At 41.4% G+C, this 26,379-nt stretch overlaps 1 protein-coding gene across 6 annotated transcripts in view; it reads left to right on the forward strand.

The window, feature by feature from the left end:
- The first annotated feature begins 5,739 nt into the window (after positions 1 to 5,739).
- mrtfab (myocardin related transcription factor Ab) overlaps positions 5,740 to 26,379 on the forward strand; it is a 44,355-nt gene continuing 23,715 nt past the window's right edge. Inside the window, exons 1-3 of one of the 6 annotated variants that reach the window (XM_085415846.1) lie at positions 5,740 to 6,009; positions 6,642 to 6,703; positions 10,266 to 10,451. In XM_085415846.1, the coding sequence (XP_085271972.1) occupies positions 10,289 to 10,451 (163 nt within the window). In that variant the 5' untranslated portion in view covers positions 5,740 to 6,009; positions 6,642 to 6,703; positions 10,266 to 10,288. Of the gene's footprint in view, positions 6,010 to 6,302; positions 6,559 to 6,641; positions 6,704 to 10,265; positions 10,452 to 14,075; positions 14,327 to 24,308; positions 24,956 to 26,379 lie in introns of those variants that run through there. The other 5 variants (XM_085415849.1, XM_085415847.1, XM_085415851.1 and 2 more) reach the window with 5 other exon arrangements.

The raw sequence follows: 26,379 nt of genomic DNA on the forward strand, positions 1-26,379 counted from the left end.
GTGCAGTCGCGGACATGCGCAGTAGCGCCTCCCTGGCTCCATATTGCTGTCACCGCCTGCGTCAGTAGACTGGAGCAGATCCTCCCCCGAGACTGCCAAAGCCTACCTTTCCCACTTTGTTCTCACCTGTAGTGCGCTTTTCATCACAATACTGCTGCACAAAGGGTTTAAATACATATGAAAATATGTTTTACCATAGGAAACATCACCTGCTGTCTTCTTAAAGCAGTTCCAACTCTTAAACTTTACTTCATGAATGGGTCATACAAATGAGGACTGCTTTAGCCTCCTTTAGCTTATTGTTTAGCTTTGTCATTTTTGATTTAGTCTCACAACATAAAATTTGCCAGTCTGTAAATACTTAAGCTGCTTAAAAGTTAGATATTTTCCACTTGGTGGGAACTTAAAAGAAAAAAAAAAGTATTTCAGTTAAACAAACTAATGCCATATGCCTATGTCATTGTTCACTGGTTGAGCAAATTAATAGGACGGCTAAGTTTGAAATTTGTTTTTGGTACAAAATCTTCCCAAGAGGTTGATTCTGTTCATCTGGATGTAGCGTTTTCAGTGGGAGAAACGTCTCAGCTGACTGCAGTTTCCCCCAACCTTATAAACAGTACCTTTTCACAATGACTGCAACTAGCACCACTGAATGAACAATGGGCTGTGAGGTCAGTTCCTTGATCACTGGCTGGGGAAAACTTGCAGTCAGCTGAGACTGAAGAAGTAAAATGAATGAGCGACGAAACGTTTCTCCCACTGAAAACGCTGTCCAGATGAACAGAATCATCTTTTTGGGAATTCCTTACCGGGATGATCAAGCATGCATCAAGATGTTACAAAAACTTGATAAAAAGTATATGCAATATGTGCAACAAATTAACAGGAAACAATTGATGTGAAACACAACACTGCCTCTGAAGCAGTCTTAACATGATGGCCTTCTTGTGTTGTCCTTCATTAAAGAAAAGTGAGAGAACTGTCTCACCCCTTTATTTATTTTACTGACATTTAGAGGGACACAGGAGTTTTCTCTCTTAATTTAGCATTTTGATTTGAAGCTACTCTTTCGCAGTCACCACCAAGCACCAGGCGTCAAACCAACATTTATGATGTTAAACACATACCAGTTCAACTGTACCTCAAAAACCCCACCAAAGGACGCCCTCTCTAAAGTAAAAGCAGCGCAGACAGTGTGTTGCATTGTCACAAGAATTTGCATAGTCAGTTGGTGAAGCAGAGGACACCTTAATATATATATTTTCATGCTTCCTCCTGATTTGCATATAAACTGCTGGAATTGCAGCTCACACTACACCCATTAGAAAGCTGATCAGTTCATTTGTATATTTGCTTATCACCGAGAATAGCCAATAAACACAGTTTTCACTTTATACGTGTTGTTTTGTTACTCTTTATAGAATTTTATCAGAATTTTTACAGAATTTTATCATCTGTTCCTCTGATAATGTTTGATTAAAGCGGAGGGCAATCCGTTAAGTTTGTGCTGCAGGAAGAGTGAAATGATGTGTGAAGGAGAAACCCTGAGTTAACAAACAAAGTTTTTTTGTGATAAAATGTTTATTGTGTTTAGAGAAATGTAAAAAAAGAGTAAGGGAAAAAAGAAAGGAGGGGGAGAGGAACAGACAGAGAGGCACTGAGTACAATAAAGACTTCAAATTTTACGCAACATCTTCTTTAGCTTTGTGGGTTCAGGCTGCAGTTCAAGATAAGCAACATCCATGAAAATGAGCAACCACTGCTGCCAAGTGAGCAACTGAAGCTTCCTCCGTGTGGAAATCAACTTTGTAGCAGCTATTAAACCAGCTAAAAACACACTTTTCTGAGCCTCATGCACTCTTAATTGACACAAATCCCTTAAAATTGAAAAAAATGGGGAAATGGAACTGAAATATGTTATAAAGTAGAAAGATTTTCTTAAAACATTTCCAAAACGTGGACACTCCAGGACATTCCCATGCTATGTCATAAAAGGTGGGTTGGCAAAGTCAGCCTTAAGTTTCATACTATAAAATCTTTGTGAAGTCATATATGTCCTATGTACAAAATAAAGAAATGTATTTGTTGATTATTAGGGTTCCTGGAGGACTGTTTAACGATGTCCCAAACACCGTCCCAGTAAAACTAGTGCTGAGGTCTTAAATATCTGTGCACCATAATGAATCCACTGGCAATGGAAGGTTTGTTCCTTTTCAATTTCATTTGGAAACTCTATGACTGTACCATTGACTTTAACAAATGAAGTCTGGCGACACAGATCAGGTGTCTATGTTGTGAATTTGTAACGGTAATATACTGAGTTCTTCACCTGTAAATACAGACCTCATTGTCTGCTGGGTGAATGACTTGGCATTTACTGTAAAAGTCAGTTTCGAATGTCTGTTTTCGAATTTGCATGTGTACTGTGGAATAACATTTGTGCTTCTCCTCTTGCTTTTTAGCTTTGCTGATTTTGTATTCAGAGAGGATATGAAAATGAGAAATGCTACAAGAGCAAAGAGCAAACAAATTTCCAAGAAGTGTGTACGTGTTATACAGTTTTAAAAGAAATACATACAAATAAATGTAGACTTACAATAGGTAAAGGTTAAGAACTTGAACCTGAGGCACAGGTAAAAATGAAAGACTGAGAAATGTTCGAGAGAAGGAGGGAGGCAGAGTAAGCGACAGCCTCCTCTGCTCTTCAGTTGCCCAAACACTTCTTATTCTTGTGAATCCAGCTCCACAAACCTTAACTGTCATCTTTCTCTTTCTTCTTCAACTCCTTTTCTTTATATTCTTTCTTTTTATTACTATGCATTTTCTCCTTGTGCTCCACCTCCATCTGTTCTATCGCCATTATTTTGAAAACCCTGGAGCATTTTTTTTGGGATGTTCTTTCTTAAGCAGCATTCCTGCAGCTCTTGATTCTTCTGCTCCAGGTTTTCCTTCTCCTTTTCAATTATTTCTTGTCATGCTCACGTTCTTTCTACCGTACGTTCCCGTCTTCATATTTTTGCTGCAGTTCCTTATACTTTTCTCTCACTTCTTTATTCAGATGCGGTTCTTCTATCTGCCAGACGTTTTTGGACTAACACATTCACGGTCTTCATCCTTTGCTGTAACAAATCCCCTTCTGTGTTCTATATGTATACTTTGGATCACTATCTGCTTGGCCGAATGGCAGCATTTGGCAGAAAGTATTTTGGAAGACATCCAGGTAAATATTTCCATGTACTGCATAGGTGATGAAGCGGACGACACATTGACAGACAGCAACAACATGCTGCAATCTAAAGCCCAAGGACAGGACAATCACATTTAAAATTGACACTGGTGCTGATATGACTGTCATTCCTGACCATGTATTCAATGTGATGTTCACAGATGTAAAACCAGCTCTTTAGAAAGAAAAGATGCCCATACTTGTACAAGGTTTTATACCACTGGGCATGCTAGGGTTCACAAACCTAACACTACAGAAAGGAGAGAAACCAATATTTGTGATCAGTAACCTGCACTCTCCTGCTCAGGGCTAGCGGGCTCAGCTAGTCGCTAGTGGCTAACAGCCCCAAGTCATGAAAATGTATCAGGATGGATGACCAGAGAGCAGATCATTAAAGCTTGGTAAAGCTGCACTGTGCAGATGCCTCCTTTGTTGTGCATGATAACCTCTAGTTAAAAAGAGCATAATTGGTCATTCCTGCAGCTTTAAGAAACAGTGTCCTCAGCAGGCTACATGAGGGGTAGCTAAATGCATGCAGAACATGTGTGAGCCAAAATGAGCCATTGCTCCCAACAAATCTACTGGAGAGACCCAGGTGAGGGCAGACCTGTTTACAATCAAAGGGAAAATGTACTTGCAGGTAGTGGACTGTTGAAATGATATGCTGAAATGGCCAACCTCCACCACATAAAGTTTCCTGATATCACTGTCCATCTGAAATCCATGTTCGGATGTGACGGGGTGCCTGAGATCTTAAGGACTGGCAATGGCCCACAGTTCTCAGCGGATGATATGCCAAACTTTGCTGATACATACAGTTTCAAACATGTGATCAGCAGTGCACAGTACCCACAAACCAACGGGGAGGCTAAACAGGCTGTTCAAAAAGACCAGATCAGTACTTCTGCATATCTTGTCGTCCCACTTACAAATGTGTTTTAGCCCAGCTCAACGTTTGATTTGGTGCCAGCTTGGTTCCACTGTGCTGACCCAGCAGTGCTTCCCGACAGCGCAGCGGTCACTGTAAAGGACAAAGAAAGAATGAATTCACATCAGAGATTCTTCAACAGGCATCACTGTGCACAGGAGTTCAGTTATCCCCCCACGTGGGAACAGGCGTGGTTGAACTGCACTCTAGTTCCTTCCCTACAAAAACCAACACCTGGAACTTTTCCAAATAGCCCCACAGTCATAACCAAGTCAGGCAGAGCAGTTTTGAAACCACAGGACTGGACTGAACTTGTAGACAACTGCGCAAACAAGAGTTTATCCTTAGTTTGAAAGATAGAACTCAGTGGGAAAGCTACTGCATTATGATGAAACTTGGGCTGTTGTTGGGCTGTTGGGCTAAAAAGTTTGTTATCTTCAAAAGAAACAAAAGAACAAAGCAGCGTTCAAGTTAAGAATCTGTTCAACAGTAACCAAATCCAAAGTCAAATATTTTATGTTCTCCTTAAAAAGGGAGCTGGTGAGATGTTGGTTATGTAAGGAGGCCCAGAGGATTTTGGGTAACGTTGTTTTTGTTGTAGTAGGGGGCTCCAGTTCTAGTAGCCTCACATTGCAGGAATGAAGGGAGCCTTATACAGTGAAAACCTATAAAATATAAACTCAAGACTCTGAATCAACTTCATATATTATGTCTGCTTCATTTGTCATGAAATAACAGAACAGTCCTCACCTTTCCATGAAACTGAAGTAATTGTCGTCCAATTACCTATGAACCTCTGAATGTCAATACACACTGAAGGTAAAGTGGAAGAACTTAAAATCCATCTGGGGCCCCTGACTGAAGGGTGTCTCCTGGCCGGGTGGGTACCTAAAGAACAACCTGACTGATCCTGCCAGCAGCATGTGCTTGTCTTTGTTTAAGTACATGTGGTGATTACAGTAAAACTGTGAATGGTGCATAAAATCATTTATGGTTCCTTTGATTTCTCAGCCATTATTTGAATTACAATGGCAATCCGAGGGCTAATAAGTATAAAGTTTAAAGGAAAGCTAGATAGAAATCCAGACTTAGAAATCTAAGTGCACCAAACAGAAAATCCGGGGCTATGTATAAAAATTGACCTATTATTTTTTATTTGGTTTGCAGAACAATCTTTACCATAAAATAAAACACTGAATACTCTACAAATATAAATCCAAATAATCTGAATCAATAACTACATTACACACATCCATAAATACTTTTTTAATTTACTTTTACCTAAATGCATCTGTTTGTCTTTCAAACTAAGAATTAGCATGTCAGTTTGGCTTTCTTTATTAAAAATCACATAAAACATACTTTATTGGATTAATTATATTACAAAGAAAAAAGACTGTAGTATTGCAAACATCAGACCGAAGTGAAAATCACATAGAAAAACGCGCTTCTTTATTTTGGAGACATACCTAATAATACCTATATAATACCTGTAGCTCCGTGTGTCCTGAAGTACACGCAGTTGAACACTAGAGGGAGACAGAGACTGCGCATGTGTGACAGAAACAGTTCTCAGAAGTGCAAACACATTCTGCACTTCAAGTTAAACAGCATACCTATTTTTGTGGCGAAGGCAGTGTTTTACAGGGATATGCGGGCAAAGCTCCGCTCTTATTTCTCCTGTTACCGAAGCGGGCTGAACCCGTGGGAACGGCGTAGCGAAGGAAGTGGGTCTCTGCGTCCCACGCAGAGGAGGGTTTTCCGGTTAAAGTTTCCTTTGTGATTCGGGGGTGGCGCTGTGATGCCAAAGGCGTTTATCCTCACAGACACAACACACAAATGGCGAACATTATGAGTAAGCATAAAAATACGAATTCATGGTTTGGACTTAGAGCAGCAGCTTAATTTCTATTCAGCGAGAGTAACAGCCTGGCAGATAACTGATCGTAGGCGTTGGCACTTAGGGGTGATGTTGTAATGGCATGCTAACGGTTGCTAGCTAACTTGGGGTGTCTGTGTCTGCAGTCAGCAGGGGAGTCGAAGAGTTTTCAGCTAAAGCCGGTGTCAGCGTTAAATACTTTATTGTTGTAGTTGATAGCGTTTCACGTCCAGTATGTCGCGTGTGTCCGCTTTTCTATAGCAGCCCGACTTTGGCTCGCGTATTGAATGTTTAGGTTCACTCCCACCCAGACAGGCTAACAATAGCTTAGCATGCCTGTGTGTTTTGGACAGTGACAGCTGCAGGCTGCGGCCCCATGACATCTGTGGAAAGGCCTCCTGAAACGTGGATTTCTTTAGCCCATCTTATCAGTTGTCATGAGTCTTGTACTATTGTAGATCTTCTTTCTTTTCTTTTTTCCCTGCACATGCCCTGGTTACTGTGATACAGCTGCTCAGCATCATAGTACGTACAAGTAGTGGATCAGAAGAGCAAAGGGGTATAACAGACTATTTGTACTGAAGCTTTGTTCTTATTTTGCTTTACAGGACCGTTCAAAGCTCTGTCCTCCTGAAATGGGAAAACCCCCCTTCCAGATTTTGTAACACAGGTAAGCAACAAGCCTTGTTCACATCTGGCCTAGTTTATGATAAGCCAGGTTGCAACCACATCCTTTTACCTGTTTGCTGGGGAACTGAAAAGCTCTTGTAATTCTTGGTAGCTGGTTTCCTGTGACTGATGGTGAAACAGCCTTGGCTGTCAGGACGTGTGTGCCTCGCAGTGCGTACCAGTGTAATGATGATGCATATCTGAAAGGCTAGTGTGGGCGTGTAGGGAGGAATGCTTCCAGTGTGTTTCAGCATTTGAATGTACTATTCAGCAGAATAGCACATTATGCATGTTTGAACAGCAGCTGTTTGTTGGGGAAAGTAGGGATGAGGCAACTGTGAAGATCTGTCGTATTCATTTGTGATTTGGAGGTTAATTTAATGTGTGACACTTGATATTTAGGTCACTGGCTGTTATTGTATTAAGCTAGCTTTTGTGTGAGGCATCGACAAAAGCTGCAGACATAACACCTCGCAGTTTTTCTCACCTGTTGTCGAGGAGATAGGCATCTCAGAGTGGTGTACTGAGACAAAGATCACACATCAGATTGAAGAAGCAAGTGCATGCATTATCTTGCTTGTCTCATCATGTTGGCTTACGCTGTTATTGAGCTCATTTAGATACAGCACTAAATAATTTCTTTATACAATTACAATACAAGATTTAGTCTCAATTATTGAGTTAATGTTATTTTAGCAACATTGTCAAGGTTTTCTGAGTCTTTCTAAACCAGTTTTTGGATTTGTTTTCTCTGGGTGAGCAGTCAGGCTGTCTAGATAGACTAGTTTTGGCTGTTGTCATCTGTAAAATGATTACAAATCTCTTGCGTGATCAGGTCAAAAAATCATTGTTAAATATCAGGTGATTTTGACAGCTGGACAGAATGGTGAAAAAATGCTTATGCAGTTTGATTTCTGTCTGTAACATGTATACGCACTGATACAGGGTTATTTGGACCAGCTATATAATTTGTTTAAATAATTGTCATCTTATTAAATCATATTAAATTATAATATTTTGCTAATTTTTAGCTGTATTTTATTAGGTCCATCATTGACTAGTAATGAGAGAATCTGGTTTATAATTTGTAAAAGCGGGTTGTGTTAGCCTCGTGATAGACTGGCGACCTGTTTCTCACCCTTTCACAGCTGGGTTAGACCCTAAAATTGGATGGATGGATGCTCTGCATAAGGTGCAGATACTTACTGAGTAAAAGCCTTGTGCCAGATAAATGACTGAACAATATGTTTAGTTGTTTCTTTAGAGGATCTCTTGTCCATTTGTTGAACCCCCAACTCTACCATCTTGGACAGTAGCTGCCAATGTGAACCCGCTTGTATTCTCAGATGGATAAAAATTTTATTAAAATCAGTTTGTGAGGAAACTCAGCCCCACAGATGAGAGAAGACAGATTTTCAATCCAGTTTTAACAACTCAAAATTATTAGTATTTTCCATAAAAAGTAACACTATTCACATACATTCTGATAGGTTCCCATATTTTTTTATCTCTCTGTTTTAATTGACTTAAAAATAGCATTTGATAGAACACAAATGTTATCTAAATGTTTTATGTCTGTCGCGATCAAACGTGCAGTGATCCAGTGAGATCAAGAGAAACTTTAGTGTCGTGCGGTTAGTGTGTCGCTATTCAGACGTGTGAGCTTGTGTTTGATTGTGAGAGAACGAGAGGAGCAGCATCTCAGACAACACTGCCTCATTGTTTGCAGCCCCGCTGTGCAGTAATGACAGAATCCCCATCCGAACCCCACAGCTAGAAAACACATATTTGCAGAGAGCAAGAGGGAAATCAGCACACAGCACAGCAGCAGGTCCTGCCTTTGTAAACAACCATTAGCGAGTAGCTGTCAAAAGTTACCGGGCCTGCTCAGTCCAGAGGAGTGCTTGAGAAAGGAACCAGTTACACCAGGCTTGTGCCAGCAAATCAGGAAAATCTCTTCCATTACATGGGTTTGAATGGTTTGACTATTCACAGGAAGGTTAGCCTTCAGGCTTCGCTTCTTCACACGCTTAACCAGTTTGTTATAAATGTACCTGCCAGTCAGAAAGCAACAGCGATTTTAAGAATTTTTTTTGCCCCCAACCATTACGCCAATGAAGTGTTAATCGCATCAAGAGCACATTTTACACAATTGCACCTGTTGCATCACTTTCACACTGTAAACACAGCAATAGTCACCTAAGCTTGATGGAGAACCAGAAATGGAGTAAAGTTATTCAAAAGTCAGTGACATGTACGACTTTTGGCTCATTACCGAGCAGTTTAATGCTCTGTGTGTTTGTGCTTTGCATAAAATTTCCATGGAAACATTAGAAGATATCCATGCTAATAATATGATAATGAATTGCATTTATATAGTGACACTTGTCACTAAAGCCAAGTAGCCTGAGCTAAACTGAACGCTTATGTTGCTAAAAACAGGTTTAGCTTGTTTAAACCCGCACATTAGTTTAGGTTACATTAGCATTATTCCCATCGCTCATTACAGGTTTACAAGGAGTGGGCAGCCTCAGATAGGGAAGTGTCTTCTGAACTCTTTGTCTCGAGGCTCCATTTAGTCCAAATTGACTATATGGAAGCATTTAAGTTTTTTATACACTTCCTCAACTCAACGTTCAACGTTACTTTAACTCTTCCCAAGGAGGGACTTTGCCTCTCTGCAAGTGCAAGGCAACACACAGCTAGACAGGCACTTTTTTTTCTTTAATAGCTTCCTTTATGAGATACCTCGAGCTCTGATGGCGACTCGTTACCCAGGCTAAATGTATGGAAATCGTGCTGAGGTTGTTAAGAAGTAAAAAACAAAACAAAACATAAGCTGCCTTTTTAGAACAGCGGCCACAGCAACAGTTGTAAAAGCTGAAACATGCAAATTCTTCCGTGATGGCTGATTTAATCCCTGGTCTACAGTCCAGCATTCTTTCTCTTTCCCAAGTTATTTGTGTATGAAAGAGACAGGCAGTCAGACTGAACGGTTTCTGGGACTAGGACTCAGGTTCCTGGAACTATGTTTTCCAGACTTGTCAAAGCCTGTGAACATGTCTGGAGTATTGTTTTGTTTTTATAGCGTGGCATAGTTGAGGGTTCCTCTAACTACATAAAGGACAAGCTGAACACTGGAATTTCTTAAATCCAATTCTTAGTAATTCATTAATAGATTTGTTTTTAATGGGGAAATGAATTGCAATTGGAAGAATGGAGGTCACTGCGGCTTCAGCAATTAGACCAAGGGAATATTATTCATGTTGCAACAGCGCTTCATAGTCAGTATAGCTCAGAAAAGTACAAACTGACTCAGTTATGAGCCACACTTTAATTTGTTTATTCATTTCCTGTGTAGAGCTACATGCTACAAAAAAATGGAAAAAATAGATGTGTGTGTATATATAATCCTGTTTGGTCAATTCCTAAATAAAAACTGCATACATATGCACTAGTTGCAGTAATCACTGTCCCTTTATATGGAGCTTTCTACTCTGTGTCCTCTGATTATTTCACGAGACATTACACTTTCTCTTTCCCTTTTGAAAAAACGATTCCAGGTCTTTCTGTCACCTTGGCATCGATGGACTCACAGAAAGGGGAGGAGCCAAATCCTGGCAGTATGGAAGTTGCCAGTGTGCCAGGCTCGGCCTCGAGCCCCCAGAGCGACGCCGTGACCAGCGAGCTTCAGGAGCTCTCCCTTCAGCCTGCTCCCAATCTGCTGCCTATACAGGAGCGCAAGAATGGTGAGACAGTGACGCGCATGACCTTTGTGTTTTTCAGCCACCACCGCTTCAGTTTGATGCTAGGTTTTGGATAAAGAAACCACAGCAGACATCTTTCACGTGGCACAAATACATCCAAAGCTACGACTGTTATTTTAATTAGACGTTTTTACACATAAGAGCTTGCTCTCCAAAACGATAAAGAAGTTAAAAAGGTTCTAAAATCCAGCTTTTATGAATTGATACCATTTTACCATTCACTGTGCCAGGATGTTTGATTAAATCACACACTAAGTATTTTATCACAGCTGCATGTAAACAGAGTTAAATGCGATTCAGATCTGTAAGATTGTGGTTTAAACACGTCAGTTTCTCTTCATAAACTTACCTCTGCCTGCTCTTTCTGTGCTACAGCCCTGCAGTTTCTGAAACGCCAATTAGTGACATAGTCGATGGAAGCGTTGCTTTGATAGAGTGCAAGATTAAATTTTAGTGAACAGACCCACCTGACCCCCCCAGTCATATTGCAGCCACCGTGTCTAACAACTTTTCTGGCGTAAAAACGTGGTATAAACACTTCCTTTGAGCATGTCACACCAGGTTTGCTTCAGTAATTGTGTCCTTCTGTAAAAATTCACGCTTATGTGCAGGGCTGCTTTTCAACATGTATGTTTTCTGCTCATTTTTGATGAAGTAGTATTCTGCCCTACTGCCTGACTCTTGGCTCTCACCACGAGTTTTTGTAAAGCAGTTTTAAAAACACTTTGTCCCTCTGTTGTCTTGTAGCGTCACACTGTTTGTTTGGGCTTTTCTGCCATTAGATGTTTGCCATTATATACATTACTATTATGTCAAAATGAATAAGTGTTGTATTTACAGTTATCCCTGTTGGCTTTTCAGAAATGTCCTTTTTCTAGGATGATGTGTAGGAAACGCTTGACAGCAGCACTCTTGCTTCTGCCCCAAGTTAAGATTTTGTCGAACACTTCTCATGCCTGATAGAAGTGAACATAAAATCCTCCAAGCAAAGAAAAGGTGTGCTTGGGGAATATGTTACGTAAGTTGAGGACACGTGGAAGGTGTGGAAAGCACTTGTCTGGGAGGCAGAAGTTAAATGTCAGATGCGCCTGTACCTCTTGGTCATTAGTCAGTAGAGAGATTAGCTCACCATCGAGGGCGTCTAAAGGCAAGCGAGAGACTGAGATTTAAGTTCTGACGTGGTACTACGTGTATGTAAAAGACTGTGTGCACTGAAGTCTCCAGAAGGAAGGGAGTGAAGAAGCTTCTGTGCCTAATTGGCTTGCTCCTCAGCTTTGACCTCCCGCTACAGTAGATTAGAGTGTGCTGCATGTTTGCTCTGTGGAGTTAACACTCTGTAGACCCTTTTTATGTCTGGAATTAAGATAGAGCTTGGAGTATTTTGTTCTTCTGAGTTACTTGAGCATCTTCCTTTAGTCACAGTGGAAAGGTTACGTTTGCTGGATTAATGTCTTTGATTTGTTAGTGGCATAGTGTCAAGAAAATGCTTGGTAGCTAAGAGAGCAAAACTTGAGCTGTTTCCAAAAAGGTATAAGTAACATTTTCTAGTGAATTTCTTTAAAAACGTATCCGTTTGTTACAGTTTCAAAAGTAACCAGAAAATACTTAGCAAAAGTCAAAGTTTGTTAAAACATTTTTGTAGCTAAGAGTCATCGACTTCTTCTAGTTTTCATCCATTCTTTCTGCAAAGGGCTTCTGCTCTCTCTTGACCCATCTTGCATGCAGTGCTATTTATGTCCATAGTCCTCAGTGGACTATGAGGGAAATGGCAAAACCTTTAGCTTGCACCTCTTGAAATAGTCCATTGTGGATTTTACTTTGTAAGCGAAGACATGCAGCTGGTCATCTGGTAGGGAGTACGCCTAGACTAGCTGGTGTTTTTTAACCATAAAGTGGGCTTGTGCTCTTGTGGAGGGCAGAATGGAAGCTATGGGGAGAGTTGAAGCCAACTCATCTGAGATCTTGTGGAAGCAAAGGCGGCTGTAGTCAAACACTAATAATCCTTCTGCGTGTTTATCTATGGAAACCTTGTTATGCCTTTTAGAAAGATTTTGCTGACCAAAGACTCATTTTCTGTCATCTTGGCTTGAGCTGAACTAAGCTGTGAGTAAGGTTGAACTTATAGGGATGGCTGTGAGCGCAGGGCTATAAAAGGAAGGAGGAAGTATCTAATTTATAATACAAAACAAAACGAAAGCTATCGGCTGATAGCCCAGCCCTACCTTTGATCATAGAGCCCCACAAAAAATCTATTTCAGCTTCATCAGTCCACAACATTTGTTTCCAGAATGTATTAGAAGGTCAGTCAAACACACTCACACATGCATCTTGCCATATCAGAATTTTCAGCCATATTGGCCATTGTTCCCAGCTGGGCGTTGGTCACCCATTTACTTGGAGGGAAAGTTAGTTGACTTGGTGTTGATTTGTGTGGAGATGAAGGTTAGGCAAGGTTGGATCAGTCAATGATTTATAAATCAACAGTGGGAGAGAACAATGCACAATAACACATACAATAAAAATCTGAGTTACAAAGTACAATGGAAAACAGAGTTAAGGCAGTAGACGGCTAACTTTTAGAGTGCACTGAAAGCAATAAGATAAGAAACTTCGTGTTTCTTGAACATTATTTCAAATATGTTTATGTCGGTACGGAAGTATTTAAGAGTGACTCTGTGGCTGCTTGTCCCAACACCCTGTTTACTTCACCATCTCACAGCCTCAGGCCATCACTCCCTTATTTAAACAACCCCTGCTCTTCTTGGCCTTCTCCTTACACTTCAGTGTGGTAGCCAGGAGCAAGCATGTTGCTGCAGACACCCCTGCAGCTTATCTAGATGCCTTTACAGCACTGCGTGTGATTGCATGCACATTTCTGCACACGCACATGTGTTGCAGTGGAAGCGCAGAACCTGCATTGGGAAGGTTAGCAAAGCTTTATCTCTGATACCAGGTTGTACAGTATGCTAACTGTACTGGATGAAGGCTGGGACATTTGTTGTTAAACACGGCGTAGAGATAGGTGGCATGTTTTTCAGGATGGTCAGGTCTGTATACATTAATGCTTATGCAAGAGAGAAGAATAGGGAGCCAGCTCTGTTTTTAAGGTGGAAGGCTGATATAAACCAAGACTAGTCTTGAAAGCGTTTTACATTTCCTGCCTTCCCAGTTGCAAACTTGTCTCTGAGGTTTTCTGTGCCAAAAAACCTGGTTATGCTATGATAATGGAATTGAGATCATTTGAAACTTTGAGCTGGAAAAACTTGCTTGAGTGTGGGCTGCGAGAGCAACACGAGAAGGAGGATGGGGATGTCGTAAAGAGCGGGGGGAAGAAGGGAGGTCATGTCTGAAATGGCTGTATTGCATAATTTCCCAGAGAGGGAACAGAAGGATAGTGAAGGAAAGTGGAAAGGAAGAGAAGAGGGGGTGTGTCACTTGGACTTGAGGAGGTGAGGTTTGGAATCGGCTTGTTTTTATTCTTGTTTTAGAGTGCAGAGGAGTGACCAAAAGTTTCCCTTTTCTTTTTAAGAAGAGCTTAAAACTCGTTCACGGAACAGTGTATGGGTGGATCTTGTTCTTATCCAGGGAGCAATAAGACACAGACGCACAGACCTACACACGCCCTTTCTGTTGGGGCGTGCATGCACTTGTAGACAAGACAGTTCAGAGAAAAGGACTGTGAGGTGGAGTACCTGTGGAGTACCAGCTCCCTGTGACAGCATTACTGTGGCTTTTCTGCTGTCGGACTTCTCCTCAGACTCCTGTGTTTTCTCAAATGAACAACGCTGGCTGTCTTTGGAATATGAATCCATAGTCTCCCTTCAGCATGGTGCAGAGGGATATGACTATCCAGTCAGGTAAAGCCCATTTGAGTCTCTAGTCCTCGTGCATTTTGTTTTAAACTTAAGGAAACAATTGAAAGTTTGGTCTACCTTAAGATGGACCTTAAGGTGAAATACATGTGAAATCTTTAATCATGCAAAGTGCCACCTTAGATTTTAGCTGCAACGCTGCAACCTTTTGGATATATATAATCATGTGTATGCAGTACATGTGTGTAAATTAGATCCGCAGGGCACAGAAGCTAGGCGGGGCTGTGAGTCCAGGTTTGTAGAGTGTGCCCTAAGTGGAAGTTAGGGGGTGAGGGAGCTGTGCAGGTTGGAAGATGTAGTTATGGGGAAGAGGAAGGCTCAGCAGCTGTGAACTGTCCAGCCAGGGCAGCAGTTCTGCCCGAGGAGTGACTGCAGGCAGTGGGCCAGGATCCGGGCGAACTTGGAGAGTCAGAGGTTAGCTGAGAGAGGAGGGATAGAGGCATATGCCGGGCTCACTGATGGAGACTGAGGCTGGGGGGAAATTAGGTTAGAGGCGTCACTGATTTTGCTCTGGATTTAAGCAGAAATGACCTGCTCAGTCAGAACAGATTGTTCCAGATCACAATGTAAACTACGTCTACTGCCACTCAGAGTAGAAAGAGATTTTTAAATGATAAATGGAATGAGACAGTGTCAGCGCTGTCTGCAGCTGACAGCTGATTGAAGAAGCAATATACCTGCAACTACTAGATGCTGCAATGTTTGCTATGAATTTAAAACCTGCAGAATTTTCTGTTACAGGCACAGAGGCGAGTTCAAACTGTCTGATCCAGAAAAAGCCTCCATGTTTTTAAATAACCTCTTGTACTTTCTGGTCACTTAAACCATTTTGACCTTCAGGACTTGACTGCAAATGACCCCTTTACAAACTAGAGGTAGTTGCAGACTAAGAGAGGTTGTCTGCTAAAACATGGTCACGAAAAGGGTGAAATGTAAGAGTGGAGCTGATAGCCTCCTGCTGAAATTCCTTGAAGTGAGATTTTGGATTTGCATCCCCGTGTCATTCAGACTTGTAAACAAAGACAGATAAATATCACATGCTTCTTCATCTTCGACACATGACGGGCTATAGATTACATTGGGATGTAGGGTCTTATTTGCATGAGGCTGAAATGATCAGTGTGAAAAATTAAAAATGTGAATATAATGTGATCCCAGACACTCATGCTTTTGGGTAGTAGTTAGGATATTTATCATTGCTGAGGCTAGCCTAGCCCAGCAGTGATTCAGGGGAGGCTGCTGGTACTGTTATGTAACCTACTGGGATGCTGCCAGCAGCAGAGACCCCAGATCATTCTGTCAAGCTGAGAGTAGGAGTGAAAAGGAGAGGGAAGAATAGGATGGAGGGACTGATAGATGGCGAGAAAGCGAAGGAATAAACGTGGAAAGAAAGAAGAAGAAATGCAGAAAGAACTGAATATTCCAAAAGGTAGAAAAAATATAAAAATTAAAGAGAGGAGGGACGGAAGGAAAAGTTGTTTTACTCTTATCCCTGCAAACAGCTGCAACCGACACAATCCAGCTGCATGTCTTCTTTCTTTTATAACAGTAATTCTTTCATGGCTTTAGGTATTCTCCGTAATTCCCAAAAAATCATTAACACACATGAAATTATACAACATAATTGCAACAACACGCTTTTGGTCATATTTTCCCTGGACATGCTTCATATCTTTATGCATGTGGTGATAGATAGATCTATGCACATTGGAGTTTATGAAACTGCAGCACAAATCTGTGCTTCCTAGCAACACGGCAAAACAGATTGAGTCCAAACAACGGGACACCAAATGTCGTAGCTTTTGGTGAATGTAAACAGCATCCAGTCTAATAAACACACAGGCAGGAGAATATTTATGCAACACAGGCAAGTCCTGCAAGAAGCTTAGATCTTAAGTGTGTCCAGCACACCACGCACACACCCACAGGCTACCCGTGACTCACACACACACACACACACACACACACACACACACACACACACACACACACACACACACACACACACACACACACACACACACACACTTTTCACAACTGGTGTCACTGTCAGAATCTGGACATGCTCTTCTGGGAATTGGTAGGCTTCCATTTTTTCATTAAAAAATTTTTTTTGACTGTGTGTCCTGAGAGCATGGTATTTGAACAAGCACAGACACACACATACATCTTTGATTTACAATCCTGCAAATTCCTGTTAGATAATGAGAAGTGTGAGAGCATATCCAAAAAAACCTCACTCAGATCTGTTGCCTAAAGCTAAATAAAAGCACTTCGCAGGTCTGCTCGTAGCAACAAGAACACAATGCCTGCACACCCACAGGTACAAGCCCACTCATGTAGCTCAGTGATCTTTAAAGACACACAAGCACACATCTTACAACGTGCAATTCAGTTTCAAAGCTGACAGATGGACACACATTTACCCCAGCTAATATCAGTTTTTTATCACTTGAATGCAACATGCTGTGTACAACATGAAACCTTTTGATATTCTGCTTCACAAACACGGTTATGCTGCGGTGTGTATTTTGAGCACAGCTACAGCACACATTTGCACATTTATAATTGGTGCTGTGAGTAGCAAGACAGAAAATGAAGGCAATAGAGTGCTTTATTAATGAGAATGTGTGCTGCCTTCACATTACTGCAGTAGTTGTGCATTGTATGGCAGGGGTAATTGTAATCATGTATGGGAATAATAGTATTGGAATAATACTATATTACTAACATGGTACCAAACATACTAAACCCAATGTTATCCACTTAAAACTGGAAGTGTAAAATATGGAAACAAGGTAATCCCAGTGCAATGGGAAATAAACTGACTGGCTATCTTATTTATGCAATAATAACTCTGCCATAGACTGGCAACCTGGCCAGGCTGTACCTCGCCTCTTGCCCTGTGGCAGGTGGAACAGGCTCCAGCCTGTCATCGTATACTGGGTAAGCGGTTTAAGACGATGAATGAGTGGATGGACCGTGACAGTCAATCTTGCTGTTTTTCAACGCAGCAGCAAATTCCTAATTTATTTTATCTTTACATCTTTTCTTTTCTTTACGAACTACCACAAAATGGCCTTTTTTTTTTCTTTTCTTTTTTTTTTAAAAAGGTATTGAATACATTCAGTAAACTGGATGTGAATTAATTAGAAAATAACAATGGAAAACTACTGATTTCAATTTTTATAAGAAAAATCTGGCCTGACAGTTCAGTTCTTGGCCTGTTCAAATTTTCTTTCTAGGAGTTTTAATAAAAGAAAAAGGTTATTTTTCTGCAAATTTATTTTAATTTAAAATCTGAAAAGAATTGCATGCGTCACACTTTAACATGTTTTACATGTCTTTGTCTCTGTAATTACACCTCCTAATATGCTAGATGGCAATGTGGTTACTGTGCTGTGTTTTGGTTCTTCTTGTATGCAAACAGAGTTGAATGAACCCAGCAGTTCATGCAGAATTAGGAGTAATACATTATATCTTTGCTAAAATGACTGCAATGCAAAGAAGAGACAAGATTTTTGAACAATTTGAGTTTACTCACGACAGACTGAGAAAACTGCTCATGCTACACTGTTAAATTATTGCCTGTTGTGCTAGCATCAGCATTATAAGGCAGTCTGGCAGAATTATAGCCAAACCAATGTGAAAAAGTGTATTATTACCAAACAGAATGTGTTGGGTTTTTTGGGTTTTTTTTTTTTTTTTTGGGAAGGCAAAAGTCAAGTTGGAGTGGAATTGGCACAGAATTGCATAGATTTGAGGCTGACTGGCCCGACACCGATCATGGCCAGTCAGCTGAAAATTGGCAGATTCTGTTCATCAACCAATTGATCAGGGAATCTCTAAAATTATGCTAAGGTTGTGTAGTCCCTCACTTAGAGTTCCAGGCAAGTGCAAAACAAAAAAAAGAAACTGTGAGAGTGAAAACAAACGAAGAAGACGAGGCGAGCACGTAGCTTAGGTCACATTTTCCTCTAATCTATTACATCTAGTACTTCCTGAACAAAGACAGTCTGTTAACCAGCTGCAAGCAGGAGAAATAATTATGATTTTTAAACAATAATTTCTGTCCTACTTGCTACACTTGGATGGAATTGCACATGTACAGATAAATATCTGAACAGTTGCATTGTGTTTTTCAGCCTTTTTATGGTCACCTTCATTTGCATCCACATCTCCTTAGACCTTATATCTAGAGTTGTAATGATAGCAATCCACTCAACATCTTTTATCAATTGTCCTTTTTGAGCCTCTGAAAGTCTGCGCTTCAATCATGCCTTGCTTGATTTAAAATTCACTGTAGTGGTGTACAGAGGTATAAGACAAAAACTGTGTCATGTTTCAAAAACTCCTGCAGCTAACTGAAGGTTTAAGCTCCTGCTGTCACAGGTGCAAGCTGTGGGAACAAGTAGGCCCACAAACAGAAGGCATGTGCTCTATGATCATCACCAACCCGGTGTGCTCTGGTGTTTCTGAATAATAGAAGACCTATTAGCCTGTGACTCACCTGCCAACACCAAATGTGGCGCACTTAGTGTTCGCTGATGAATGTAACAGAGGTCACCGTGAACTGGCAGGACTCCTGTTTCATCAGGATGACTCAGACACGAGTCACAAGAATCAAAAATCAGGGCTGTAGGCTAGGATGTGCCTAGCATACATTATTAAAGCTATATGTGAAACACAAAAAGAAGAACCACCAACGTTTGTCATAACAAATGACAAATCTTAAGTATTTTCTCCCTGACATGTCACCTCTTTGGCTAAATAAACTGTAAAATTGTTTTAAGTTCCAGTAAGTGTGAGAACAGAGTTGTCTTTCTGCACAAACAAGAATATCTGTTGGCAACGCTCGATAACATCAAACCTTTCACCAATCTGCAGAGATTGGGAAACTCTCGTAGAGGTTATGTCACATCTCAAGCATTCCTACACTCGACTAAAAACAAAGCTGTGTGTGGCTGGATTGAATTTCTTGAGTTTGTTCTAGACTTTACAAAGTCATTTGAGGATTCTGCATTTTGACACATTTCTCTCTTGCAGGTTTATATGGTTTTGTGTTATGTCTTTTGCTTTTGCAATGAACGCAAACCACATTTAAAGTTTTGTGTGTCTGTTTAGTCACTGTGTAAAAAATCTGCCTTGTAATAGAACATGATAGATCTTTTTAATCAGCATTGCGACACATCTGCAAATATGTCATGTGACTAATGATAAGTTTCCTTGCAAAGGTAGAAGAATGTGTAGCACTAGCAGCTAGCTGTCTATGAAGCTCTGTCGTTTCGTACGCTTGGATCTGCACCTGCATGTCACTTAAACTCTTGTAATAAATAGAAACCTGTGTCCCCAAAGGTCTGTGTCTAATAAAAACTCTGCTGAAGCAAATTAAGAGCCAGGCTTTTATTAGATGTTATATACAGTAACAGAAAAAGGAGAGGAGAGGATGAAGCAGAAAGAGCCCCATAAAACTCTAAAGAGCACCTGAAGGAAAGAGACTTGTAAGAATACAATCAGTAAGTATTAAAAAGACTTTCTCAAGCCAGAAAAAAATTCTCTATCAGATGCTTGTGAGCTGTAATGTGCACCCAGTCCAACAGTTTTTTAAATTTGTGTCCACTCTGTCTTTGTTTGCTGACAGCCTGCCCAGGAGTTTGTTGTTGTACATCTGAAGGAAGAAAAAAAGTTGTTTCCTCTGCAACTAGGGCAGGAGGTTAGGGGGTTTGTTACAATAAAAATTATTTTCAGATGTTGGAGTTATGTAACAGTGTTACGAAGCTGTCATCCCAGCACTGGGAGCACCCTTTCTGCTGCTCTTGCTCTCTGTTTTTCCCTCTGTTTCTCTGAAAGTCTCATTTTGCTGAACGCGACCTGAACCCCCACCCCCCGTTCTCCTCCTTACCCAGTCGTTTCTGTTTTACAATAAAGGTTCACAGAACCAGATGCTAACAGCTGCCAGCTGGCTTGTGGGTCTTTCGGTGCTCGCGCACTTATAGATGCTTCTGTTTCCTTCAACGGTATACAATTAGAGCTCGTTTAGACTACTTTTCATTGACATGATGTGACAGAGTGAGGGGTGCTGCTGCAAGCTGGTCAACAAAAGAACCTTTGACTGTGTTTAAAAGGAGTGGGCTTAATTAGTTCCACTGCTTTTAAAAGCAGAATTTATTTTCTCTTTCAGCCTTCTGATGAATAATCATGTGGGGAAATCAAATCAAATAAAGTAGTAGTATTTAAAATAGGCAGGACTTCAAACCTCTGAGCTCCTTAAGTATATGTGAAAAGTCAAAGCTACAAACCAAACCAGCCTGTAAAGATGCAGCTCAGTAGTACAGACTAGTTATGACTTGCTCCAGCTGTGACATTTAAGGATTATCGGCGGTATTTCAGGTAGATCATATTGGGGTTATATCTGATTAGGATCAGGGAAAGGTTTGTGCTTATTTTTTATTATTCTATTTGAACTTGTGCTAATTGAACCAATTAGTATTCTGTGCATTTGGATATCTGACTGTAGCACTTTGCAGTAGAAATAGCCAAATAAGTACGTTGCAAAGTATAACCTGTCTTTGAAGTTTTGTTACCTCTGACAGCTGACAAAAGCACAAAACTTGATTCCTCTTTGGAGTGAAGCTGAAGCTCAGCAGTAGGTCAGTCAGGGATTATGCATCTGATAAACCCGGGACTTGTACTGTTCCCTCATCCCCAAACATGTAAAGAGCTGCCTTTTCCTGTGAGTTTGCTACTTTAATTACAACTATAAAGTAAAGTAAATGATTAAGTTCAGCCTTGTTGGTGCATTTTGGGGTTTGTTAAAAATTCCACGTCTTTTCCTAACGATTACGCACATGGCTACAATGGCTAAAAGTCTCCTCGGTTCAGGATGACGCTGAGTAATCCCCTGCCTGATGTCAGTGTGTCCCAGGAAACAGTGCTGGTAAATTCCACAGAAGAGCGAGTGGGTGGGGGGAGACCAGGAAGTAAAAAGGGAAAAAAATTGCCTGTTTTCCTTGCTGGAATGTTAATGGCTGGTCTGACCTACGGTGGCCTGTCACTTGGCCTGGTTAGTTTCTTGGCAGCTCGGGTTTTGTTGAGTTCATCTGTTTAGTGCATTCTTTGTCCATCTGTAAACTTGCCTTTGACTAGAAAGGCATCAATTCAAACATTCGGACATCGTGAAAAGATACAAGTGAGGAGTTTTGTCTGGCTCAGTGCTGATAATGTTACGCAAGTTTAAATTTACTTGTGGTGCTATTTGATGTGTGTTTGGTGTAAAATGTTGCCTAAATAAAACACTCTGAAGTTAAAAGCGAGCTTAAACAGTGGTGGTCAGGTAGTGAATAAACATGCCAAAACATTCTAGTCAATCCAGTTGACGGCAAATTTGTAAGGTGAGGTCTTTGCCACTTTGTGGAAGAGGCGCTAGTTCCCAAGGATGTATTTATTCAGTCAGAATTCATTAACTCTTATTCGATAATTAACATACTTGGAATCTCGTTGCCTAAAATGATTGCTTTGAAGATGCGGACCAGATCTGCAATCGCCCAGTCAATTACTGTCTTCAAAGTGAGTTTGAGGCATCAAGGCAGTGATAAGATGGCAATAAAATAGAGTCAGTCTGCTATCAGTCTGCTATCAGTTTGTGATTAATCAACAAGGAGACACAAACCCCTTCTGGATTGTGTCATGAAGGGAATTTGGAATAAAAAGGCTGCTGCAGTGCTAGCTGCTGTGATCAGACTGAAATCAGCTATTTCTATTTAATTAAGAAAGACTTAAAAATACCACAGAGAGGCGGTGTACCGAACGAAAAACACCATGGTGGACAAAGAATAGCGGAAATGGACACGTGTCTTTAAACAAAGGAAGTCCCAGAAATATGAATTACCACTTATAGTTTGAACTTTCAAATAAAAACTTAAATCAGGCTTTGAGATCAGAATTGAAGTAATAGGCTTCAACATTAAACACTCAAGAGTTCAACATTATATTCTTCTTTTAACCTTTAGACCAGATTATCCACTCCTACTAGATAATGTGTTTTCAGGTTTCCCCTCCATTAATTTGTGGACGTCTCTGACTAACTGTGAGACCTTCAAATCATTCTGTCTTCTTCACAAAATGCGTCTCTTTTTCTATTATAAAGTCACAGAAATGTTTTTAGTGAAGGATAAAGGAAAATACCCAAGGCCAAATAACTTCAGTGGAAAGTACTGACGCCCAACAACACCCATCAGGTCAAAGGTTGTAGAGTCCAATACTTTACTCGAGCAGCGGTACAGTTTGGACACAGTTTAAGCTTTCACCTCTCGTTGGAATCAGACCCTTTGGAGTTTGCAGTGCTTTGGTGTTTTTTTGTGTGGTTATAGAGATCCTAGTATCAACTAATTCAAAGTAATTCTAAAGAAGATCATAACTCATCTATTAGTGTGGGTTACTGGTTACTACATAATCCTATTTAGTGGGGTAAATCCTGGGAAACTGTGAAATGTGCCTTCCACACACTGTGGTCAAGCTGATTTAAAACCATAAAATATTTGCCTGCATTACTGGCTCGCTCAGTACTGTTATTACAGGGGAATCGCTGCCCCTGAGGTTTTTAGTTATGTGAAATATACAGCTGGCTGTACTGTAGAGGCAGAAAGCTGGTTACAAATAGTTGAAATGTTAATGTAACGAAGGATTTATGATTTTGAGCTGTGGAGGTGTAAATAAGCCAATATGTGTTTAGCATGCTGTGTCGGTTTGTGATGTGTGCAGTGCTGAGATTCAGCCTACACAGCCATGTCCTAATCCCAGCGTGTGCTGTCTTTTCTGTGTTTCCTGCCCAGACTGTGAATCATAACAGCAGGTGGACTTTAATCTCACACTCATAACACACAGTAATTGTAGTCACCAGACAGGGTTTGTTTAAGGTGTTGTCTGTGTTTTCAGGTGCACTGCTGCCCTGTGTGATATCAGTGTAGTATGCTGTTCATTTCGAATTTGGTGTTTAAACCGGCTGCAGTTGAAGCCTCTCTGTGCTGAATGTATGGTAAAGTCTTCTTTTGTATCATAAAAAACTGATTTAGTTCAAGGAAAAGGGGCTTAAAGTTTTCTTGTATGTGTTTGGAGCTAGAGATGTGCATGCCTGTCTCAGAGTAACCTTACCCTGCGAGTGCACAGGTGATACCAAGCTGTATTTAGCCCCCTTATGGCCAGCTGGCCCTGCTATTTAAAACAGATTGAGGGGGAAGGGAGACTGTGGCCGTGGCGGCGTTTACCGTCAGCAGACAGTTTTGGTCAGTAGTGCTGAACTTCAGAAGAATCTGAACATTTTAAGACCAGGTTAGGACGCATTGGATAAGTCGCTGGTTGCACCAGACCAATTAGACTGTTGTTGCTTTTCTAAAATGTTTTTTCCAGTAAGAGTGCAGATTTGTGTTTGCTGTCTTCCCTGAAGGGCAAACCGTTTGGAAAATCTTTCAGAATTTCGTTTGTGATTGGGTATCAAATCAGCCACTCCAAAAGTCAGCCTGTGACTCATCCTGGTATCAGATTTACTCAAGCATCTTTGGCAAAGGTCGTTTATGGTGCACGGAATCATTTCTACCTGTCTAATAAAAACTGTCCATAGCTTGTCTGAGTCATTGTTTTGTTTAGCCAGAGGAAGTTTTTATGAGCCGATCTTCTGTGTTGTTGCTTTGATTTTGATCAGCTTGCTGTGTTTGGGTTGAACAGGGAGCAGGTTTTCATGTTGGAGCCCCCCTGAGCTTGTAACTGTGAATGAATGGCAACAGCTGAGCAGGAAAACTTTATCAGCAGCCCTCACTGTGTGTGTGTGTGTGTGTGTGTGTGTGTGTGTGTGTGTGTGTGTGTGTGTGTGTGTGTGTGTGTGTGTGTGTGTGTGTGCGCGTGTGTGTGTGTGTGTGTGTCTCCCTGCATGTGTGTGAGATTCAGGAGGAGCTGCAATCAGAGCAGTCTCACTGGGGAATCTCTCTGCTGAGCTCACTGCTGTCCTCCCTTCCTCAGCCGCTGGCCTCTTTTCAGTTTCCTCCCTTTAGCTCTTGTTCTTTCTATCCACGACTCGTCCTGTGGATTTCTTTACCCCGGCTCTCTGGGAAACTGCAGAACAGCGCTGTCGTGACTCGCCGGCTGTCACTGCAAGGAAAGTAGAGCACAGGAGGCAGGAGAGAGAGAGCAAAGCTGAGACAGCCCAATCGATTTCTTTGATACAGAGAAGAAGCACCGGGGATAGAAGGGCAACGGCGGTAGCTGTGCTTTTCTTTGTCATTTTGGTTTAAAAGGAGATATTTGTTTACTTGGAACGGAGTCTTCTGAAGCATTTGAATCACATCTTTCCCTTGAGAAGAGAGGACAGCTTTTGACACGTCAAGGGTGCCCTTCTTCAGGAATACGGTCAAAATCTGGGACTTGGGAGGAAATCTACTTTAAACCGTGGTGTTCAATGTTTACCTAATAATCAATCCCTATTCTGAATGATAATGCTGGACACCAACCATTGCCTGTCCTTTGAACCCTCCTCCCTGGACTCTCCTCCAATGGGAGATGACATGGAGAAGGAAGGACTGAAGATGGATCATGACAGACTTGTGTATCACAGCTTGAAAGAAGGTGGGCAATCTAGTCGGATCTGGAGATCTGTGTTGTGTTTTTGTTCCTGAGTTCACTGTACATTTTCAAAACAGGGCTTTATGGCCTAATACAAATAGCTAATGGGGTGTTGCTAAAGATAAGTGATAGAGTTTCAGAATCAGAATCAGAATCAGAATACTTTATTGATCCCTGGGGGAAATTATTTTTTGTTACAGTGCTCCATTTTAAACCAACATTAAGACAAGACAGACAATACGCTAACTAAGAATAGTACAATATATACATATATATACATACATACATACATAAGTCACTTATAAATAAATATTTGGAAAAGAAACATGTGTAGTTGTAGCAGCAAACAGTGTGTTAAGTGGATGCGTTGTACAGGGAGATGGCCTCAGGCAGGAATGATTTCCTGTGTCGTTCAGTGGTGCTTTTCGGTAATCTCAGTCTCTCACTGAACGAGCTCCTGTGACTGACCAACATGTCATGGAGTGGGTGGGAGGTGTTATTCAACATTGTCTTTTCTTGGACAGCATCCGCCTCTCCGACACCACCTTGAGGGAGTCCAGCTCCATCCCCACAACATTGCTGGCCTTACGGATCAGTTTATTAAGTCTGTTGGCATCTGCGACCCTCAGCCTGCTCCCCCAGCATGCAACAGCATAGAGGATCGCACTGGCCACCACAGACTCATAGAAAATCCTCAGCATTTTCTGGCAGATGTTGAAGGACCTCAGTCGCCTCAAAAAATAGAGACGACTCTGGCCCTTCCTGTAAAGTGCTGTGGTGTTTTTAGCCCAGTCCAGTTTATTGTCAATGTGTACTCCAAGGTATTTATAGTCCTCCACAATGTCAACACTGACCCCCTGGATTGAAACAGGGGTCAAGTGTTTCCTGGTCTTCCTGAAGTCCACGATCAGTTCCTTGGTCTTTGCCACGTTGAGCTGCAGATGATTCTGCTCACACCACGTGACAAAGGAGTCGACCACAGCCCGGTACTCTGTCTCATCATCCCTGCTGATGCATCCAACCACCGCAGAGTCATCAGAAAACTTCTGAAGATGGCAGGTCTCTGTGCAGTGGCTGAAGTCTGTGGTGTAGAGGGTGAAGAGGAAGGGGGAGAGGACAGTCCCCTGTGGTGCCCCTGTGTTGCTAATCACCTTGTCAGACACACACTGTGGGAGACGTACATATTGTGGTCTTCCTGTCAGGTAATCAACAATCCAGGACACCAGAGAAGCATCCACCTGCATCGCTGCTAACTTATCACCCAGGAGGGTTGGCCTGATGGTGTTGAAAGCACTGGAAAAGTCAAAAAACATGACCCTCACAGTGCTCGCCGGCTGGTCCAGATGGGTGTAGACACGATTGAGCAGGTAGATGATGGCGTCCTCTGTTCCGAGACGAGGCTGATAAGCGAACTGAAGGGGATCCAG

This window comes from Rhamphochromis longiceps, linkage group LG8, assembly GCF_057381845.1.
Source record: "Rhamphochromis longiceps isolate RC_006_pf linkage group LG8, R_longiceps_female_GT1.1, whole genome shotgun sequence".
Classification (NCBI taxonomy): domain Eukaryota; kingdom Metazoa; phylum Chordata; class Actinopteri; order Cichliformes; family Cichlidae; genus Rhamphochromis; species Rhamphochromis longiceps.